This window comes from Octopus bimaculoides, chromosome 12 (genome assembly GCF_001194135.2).
Source record: "Octopus bimaculoides isolate UCB-OBI-ISO-001 chromosome 12, ASM119413v2, whole genome shotgun sequence".
NCBI classification, from domain to species: domain Eukaryota; kingdom Metazoa; phylum Mollusca; class Cephalopoda; order Octopoda; family Octopodidae; genus Octopus; species Octopus bimaculoides.
The window spans coordinates 64,382,436-64,390,194 of NC_068992.1; the positions used below are offsets into that span (position 1 = coordinate 64,382,436).

The following is a 7,759-nucleotide window of genomic DNA, read 5'->3' on the forward strand; positions in this document are numbered from 1 at the left end:
GATATATATATATATATATATATATACACACACATATATACACAATCACAAATTCTGTCTCCTTCATACTTTCCCCTTTTCGTTCTCTCACCCTCTCACTTCTATTCTAGCCTTTCTACTTACTGCTTTTTTCTTTCTCCCTCTTGTATTCCTAGCCATTCCTCCTTCCCCTTCATCCACTTCCCCCCTTTTTTCTCTATCACTCCCTCTCCCTGCTCTCTTTCTCTCCTGCTTGCTGTTGTCACATGACCAGCGGCCAGTTCCTCTTTGTCTTCCTTTCTTAGACTGGTCCCTTAGCTCACCAGTTGCAAATTCTCTCTCTCTCCGCTCTTCATCCTTCAAGACATCTTCTAAGTGCTACCCACTGTTCTCTTCTCTTGGCCCCAAGGTCGCATTTTGTTCGACTGTTCGTCCTCGTACATTGTCCTAAATCACACTCTGTGTCATTTCGCTTGTTTTGTATTGTTTGCTCTTGTCTCTAATTCTACGCAAGAAAACATTTTTTTTGTGGGCACCGTCAACTGGGAAGCACTCAGTCTTATTGTTAAAGGTGCGAAACTGAACAGTACCGTTGGTTGATAACTGATGAAGAATTATAGACCTTCTGGTTGTCTCCTGTTCATTTTTACATTTAGTATATGTTACGTTGTTTGTTTATACATTTTTTCATTTATATATGTATGTGTGTGTGTATTTATGTGTATGATCATTATGCCGAGGTGGATTTTGTCATTCCTCCTTACAGAGTTGATGAAATAAGTACCAGTTAAGTAACAGGGTCGATGTAATTGACTTACTCCCTCCTCTGAAATTGCTGGCCTTCTGCCAAAAGCTGTTATTAAGGCATCGAACTGGCAGAATTGCTAACGTGTCAAACAAAATGCTTAGAAGCATTGAGTTCAAATTTCACTGAGGTTGACTTTGCCTTTCACCCTTTTGGGATTGATCAAATAAGTACCAGTTGGATGCTGGGTTGATGTAATTGATTTATTTCCTCTCCTGAACTTGCTGGCCTTGTGCTAAAACTTGAAACTATTACTATTGGCATTGGTGTTGGTGATGGTGCCACCTAAAAGGCATTGGTGATGGTGCCATTTAAAAGGAACTGGTGTTGAAGCCATGCAAAAGGCACTGGTGATGGTACCATGTGGAAGGCATTGGTGATGGTACCATGTGGAAGGCATTGGTGATGGTACCATGTGGAAGGCATTGGTGATGGTACCATGTGGAAGGCACTGGTGATGGTACCATGTGGAAGGCATTGGTGATGGTACCATGTGGAAGGCATTGGTGATGGTACCATGTGGAAGGCATTGGTGATGGTACCATGTGGAAGGCACTGGTGATGGTACCATGTGGAAGGCATTGGTGATGGTACCATGTAAAAAGTACTTGTGATGGTGTCATCTAAAAAAGCACCCAGTATACTCTATAAAGTGGTTGGCATTAGGAAGGGCATCCAGCTGTAGGAAGCAAGCCAAAAACAGACTCTGGAACCAAGTGTGGGAGCCTCTGGCCTTGCCAGTTCCTGTCAAGTTGTCAACCCATGCCAGCATGGAAAACAGTTGTTAAATGATGATGATACTGATGTTGTTTGTCACTATTATTATTATTATTATTATTATTATTATTATTATTATTATTATTATTATCATATTTTAAAAGGATTGACGTAACTCTTCGTATTGTCTATTATTATTATTATAATTATTATTATTATTATTATTAATAATATGTTTTTTTCAATCTTTTCCAGCAAAAATCTGGCTCTTTGAAGAGCTGTCCTTCTCTTTAGCATTACAGTTTGTGGCCTGGGTCACGTACTCATTAATGTTCATTCTCTTTGCTACCGGCTTTACACACCTTGTCTCGCCTCAGGCAATAGGTAAGTGTCAAGTTCTCTTCTCTTAGCCCTCGCCTATTTTGATTTTCTTCTTATAAACACACTTGTACACACATATTTTGTTTTTTATTTATGGTGAGCCTCTGAATAGCACAGCCAGTCATTGAACAATGATGGAAATATCATAAGAGAGACTTGTGTCTTGTGTCAGTTCGCAGCATCTATTCTTCTGGTCTCTGTGGCTGAAGAGGAGGAGGAGATAATCACTCCAAAATGCATGTCTCCTACAGCTTGGCTAAGGAAAGCTGTGTGCTGATGTGGTGCATTTACACCTATATGTCTGCTGTGAGAAATTTTCTCCATCCCAAAATACAGTGAATCTTAGAGGTTCGAATCTGCCTCAAGCATATTTGAACTTTTTGTATTTGCACCTATTTTGTACCCTTATTCTTTACACGTATGGGTGCTGGCATAGCTGCATGCTTAATGCATGTTTCCTACCAGGTGGCTCCTTAAGCATCAGGCCTCTCCTTCTATAACCTTCGGTTAACAAATGCCCTGTGAGTAAAATTTAGTTGATGGAAACTGCACGGAAGCCCATTGTTATATCTGTGTGGTGTTTGTATTGTTGTTGTTTAGCCCTACATCAGACCTGATTGAGTAGACCTATGGTCAAAGACCTATGGTCAAAGACCTATGGTCAAAGACCTATGGTCAAAGACCTATTGGTCATAATCATTCTATCATTTTGTATATCATTTTGTCTATATTGGTGGCTATTTCCTTCTGTTTTTATTTTTCTTAAGATAGTAGAGTATGACTGGAGGTGTTTCTAGCAAATTGGTGAACTCAGCATGCAAAAACTTTAAAGCAAAGATTTTAAAAAGGCCTACATTTCATGGATTCACTAGGAACACTGAGTTATGGGCATGATCTTCAGCTGTTCTGGTTATCGAAAACTTTATTGATAACCATAGAGTAGTCAACTACTTTGAAATAATAGAAAACATGTTCCCCAATAATGATTTCCTTAATTGGATGGTCTCAGTCTTATTTTTCTCTCATGTTTCTTTCTCAGGTTCTGGAATTCCAGAGATGAAAACCATTCTTCGAGGTGTTGTCCTAAAGGAATATCTTACTTTCCGTACACTGGTTGCCAAAATTGTTGGCCTCTGTTCATCACTGGGTAGCACATTGCCCCTGGGTAAAGAGGTAATTCAGTCAAGTTTATTTATTTATTTTGTTTTGGTTCAAAAATGGGAAATTCGAACCAAGTCTATGGAACTGAATGAACTTTGGAACTTGTGAGATGATAGCGATGATGATGGTGGCGGATGCTGTCCTGTTTGTAGTGACTGGGGTGGTTAAGATGGTGGTGGTCATGATAGTGATGATGATGATCGTGATGATGATGGTGCTGTTAAACACTTTGCCTGGCATGCTAGCAATTCTGCCAGCTTACCACCTTTGTGTGTGAGATGGTATTGAGAAGTAGATTTGTTTGATTGTCTACTAGATATCAATTTGATGTCAGTGATCAGTAATAATTGATAAGCAACATTAACAAGCATTAATAATTTAACTATTTCAGATTATTAACCTAATTTTCTTTTGTGAGCTTGTGCGTTCTAGTTTCCTGCACTATTTTAATTAATCTAATTCCTAATTGTCTTAATGTTCCCCTCTACCTACATATACATGCTTCTTATTTCTTTATTGCCCACAAGGGGCTAAACATAGAGGGGACAAACAAGAACAGACAAAGGGAATAAGTCGATTACATCGACCCCAGTGCGTAACTGGTACTTAATTTATTGACCCCAAAAGGACGAAAGGCAAAGTCAACCTTGGCGGAATTTGAACTCAGAACGTAACAGCAGATGAAATATCGTTAAGCATTTCGCCTGGCGTGCTAAAGTTTCTGCCAGCTTACCACCTTAGAAACATATACATGTTTCTATAAACTCTTTTTGGATTTGGAACCCTTTTTTTATACGATATTTCAACGCACTTGACCTCTTTTCTGCTGGGAAAATTGACACTGTTTTGAATTAATCATGACTTACCTCATATCTTTGAGATTTTGATGATGTGATTGTTTATTTTTAGAATGACATTGCAGGGTAGGTATGAGACGCTGAATCTGGCCAGTTTGAACATAAAAGAAAGTAGAATATTTGGGTTGAATATGGCCAGTTTAAATGTTAAAAGTTTAAGTGTCTACAAAATCATCATCATTTAACATCCGTTTTCTGTGCTGACATGCATTGGATTGTTTAACTGGAACTGGCAAATTAGAGAGCTGCACTAGGTTCTGTTGCCTGCTTTGGCACTATTTCTTTGGCTGGAAGCCCTTCCCAACACCAAACCACTTTGCAGAGTGTACTGGGTGATTTTTACGTGGCATCAACAGCAGTGAGGTTATTAAGTAACTTACAAGACATGACCCTCTCAGTGGAGTAGGGAAAGAGTATTGAGGCACACAAAAGGGGACCCTTGCAACCTGGCTGCCTCAGGTGAGGAGAGCGGGGAAAGAGAGAAGATGAAGAAGTGTTGGGGAGTGGGGTAGCATGAGTGAGTGGACTGGGTGCTTTTTATGTGGCACCGACAGCAGTGAAGTCATAGAGTTACTTACAAGACATGACCCCCTCAACGGAGTAGGGAAAGAGTTTTGAGGTACTCAAAAGGGACCCTTGCATTAGAAGGCAAAACTTGGCTGCCTCAGGTGAGGAGAGCATAGAGAAAGAGAAGATGGTGAAGAAGTGATGGGGTGGTAGGTGGCAAGGGTGAGTGGACTGGGTATTGGAGAGGGTGGTGAATGTAAAAAAAATATCACAATCAACTGAATTTGTTAAAATAGATTTAATACATCAATTTAATACATTATGGATTCAGATAACTTAGCCCATTTTTAGCCCATTGGTTACATATGATAATGTACTGCATACACTTCATGCAGTTAACCCAGTTGTGGTCTCATAGATATACAGTAATGTACTGCATTGACCTCAGCCAGTTAACCTGATTGTTGACCTAGACAATATTGTCTCTTCCTCTTTACTAGTTATCGCAGTTGTAGTCATCAGCTGCACTCACTTCACTTAATTAACCCATTTAGTTTTTAATTAGGTCACTATGAGATCTCTATATGTCTTGCCTTAACATCTCTGATTGTAAAGGCAGTGCTACAGCATGGTCTTTGATGTGGTGGCGAAGACAATTTTAAGAATATAAGAGCTAAAGTAAGATAAAAAATACAACTAAATTGTCTTTGAGATTTGAACTCAATACCTTCATACTCTGGGCTAGAAGTCATTAAGTACTTGGTCTTGTTGCTTTTATTTTCGTCATAATTTCTCAGATTTGTGTTAAGAATTTGAGGGAAAATTGTGTGGGATGAAATATCTGGCAGAAATGATAAGATAAATGCTAGAGTTTAAAGAAACTAGGGTTAGTCAATGTCAGCAAAAACAAAACTAAATAAAAATTCATAAGCTAAAATATTTGAGTAAGAAATGAAATTTGTGCTGTGGAAATGAACTTATTAAACAAACAAGTTTGTTTTGTGAGATTTGAGTTTAGTATTGTAAGTTTCAGAGAGAAACATTGGGTTTGAATGTTGGGAAAAAATAGTAGTTTTTGTGTCCTGGTTATGGTGTTAAATTGCTTCTGATAGCAGGACCCTGGTTTTGGAGTTCCTGGGTTTTGAAGAGCGTAGAACCACCTTTTAGACAGTATTGTTTCCAGGTCACCCTGCCATGGGTTAAATAGCATGTAACTAACCACTCATGAGATGCAGCATGGTGAATGTGAACTATTTCAGCAAATGAGTCTTGTTGAATCAATAGCGAACATCCATAGATGCTGAGCAGATGAACAGACAAGAAATTGTCAACAGCCAGGATCAACCGGTTCAGTTAGCAAACCACTGCTGTCATCTGTAGCTGGGGTGTTTGCTGGTGAGATATTCCAGCTAATGGAAAAAACAATGTGATTAAAACCCAAACCAAACATGGAAGTTTTATGGCAAAATATCTCATGAAAGTTCTATGGCAAACATTCCATAAATATTCTATGGTAAACACATAACCTTTGTCAAGGAAGTCACCAAAATTGTTCATTGACTTCATGGTATGGGTAGGGGGAAGATACGTGTTGAAAGATGGGATGGTTACACACACTCACACACACACATTGTCTTGTAAGGTTTAAGGTTTTCACTGCAATACTTTAGCACAAGAAACAAATATTTACATCTTCCAATTTCCATATGTCTTATTTGGTTGCAAATTGTATATATATATATATATGTATTACTTCTTTTTCTTCTTTTAGGGTCCATTTGTACACATAGCAAGTATAGTTGCTACACTCCTAGGAAAGCTGGTTGGCTCTTTTCGTGGTATCTATGAAGTAAGTTCTTTGGTTTCATTTTAATCCAGCCACTAAACACAAACACAGCATTTGTTGTTTTTTACTCGTAGTTTTATACTCCATTCATTTTCTGATGTTATCGAATAGTCACATGGTGTGAAGGTGCACGGCTTAGTGGTTAAAGCTGTCACACTCTCAATTGTAAGATAGTAGTTTCGATTCCTGGGCTTGGTGGCATGTTGTGTTCCTGAGCAAAAACACTTCATTTCACATTCCAACTGTTCACTCATCTGTGAATGATTTCCAGCAATAGCTGAGGAAGTTAACCTTGTGATGGACTGATGAAGGGTCGTTCTTTATATTACTTCTGTTTTCCATTTGTCTCTCTCCTTGTTTGCGTATTGAACTTATTTGCTTTCGTATTTCATGTTGTTTACACACTCTTTCTTCCTGTTTCTGTTGTACCTGTAATTCAAAGGGTCCAGCCTTGTCACACACTTTGTCATGCTGAATCTCCCCGAGAACTACGTTGTGGGTACATGTGTCTGTGGAGTGCTCGGCCACTTACATGTTAATTTCACGAGCAGGCTCTTCTGTTGATTGGGTCCACTGGAACCCTCGTCGTCGTAACCGACAGAATGCCGCAATATATATCTATATATATGACAAATGAAAGAAACAGAAAATGTAATTCACGAGATTCTTTAATCACAATGATTGTTTCAACCCATCTTGAATGGGTCTCTCAGCTGGTTATGGTGCACCTTTCGGTGCAGATGTGTCTCATCAGGTGACTTTTCAAAAGACTTTTCAATATATTCGGTTTGGTTATACAGGATACTGTTATTTGCCTGTTGGAGATTGTCTATTGGCTATAACTACTTGTATATATATATATTTATAAATCCTCCAAAACAAAGGACATAAAAACAACAATGCAAGCATGTGGTACATGTAAAGTATTAGCACACGCTCAGGGAAGGAAAGAAAGGTGGTTTTACATTTCGAGCAAAGCTCTTCTTCAGAAACACGAGACAGAAGAAAGTCTAATAGAAAAGGAAGACAGAGAAAAAAAAAATCGCCAAGAAGATAGGTTGTATATATATATATATATATGTATATATTGCAAGCCAGGATGAACAACTGCCATGTCTAGCAGACAGGTATAACCAGTACTGATGAAGGTATATACCCAGAAACCAGCTACTCTGTTGGTCCTTGTCACTGCTAGATGGGAGCTGTTCATTCCCGGACACAGATAGCGTGTTGGTAACCAGCTGGAGGAGATGTGCTCCTGGGGTTAAAAAGAGTAGTAACACTGTTCTGTAGGAAACAATCTCAAGGTAGGAACAACCGTTATTTTTCTGTAGAGTTACTACTTGCATCTCATATAGAAATTTTAGAACTATGTGTGTGTGTGTGTGTGTGTGTGTGTGTGTGTGTATACATACATATTATTATTATTATTATTATTATTATTATTATTATTATTATTATTAAAGCTGCAAAAGCATCACAAAAATATCACAAAAAACTGGTACA

The 7,759-nt window shown here is 38.5% G+C and overlaps 1 protein-coding gene across 7 annotated transcripts in view; it reads left to right on the forward strand.

Annotated features, from left to right (window-relative positions):
* Window positions 1-7,759, forward strand: part of LOC106884491 (chloride channel protein 2) — a 154,668-nt gene that overhangs the window by 83,134 nt on the left and 63,775 nt on the right. For all 7 annotated transcript variants that reach the window (XM_052972228.1, XM_052972230.1, XM_014935906.2 and 4 more), the window contains exons 4-6: window positions 1,757-1,885; window positions 2,922-3,055; window positions 6,179-6,256. In XM_052972228.1, coding sequence (XP_052828188.1) covers window positions 1,757-1,885; window positions 2,922-3,055; window positions 6,179-6,256 — 341 coding nt within the window. The remainder of the gene's footprint in view (window positions 1-1,756; window positions 1,886-2,921; window positions 3,056-6,178; window positions 6,257-7,759) is intronic.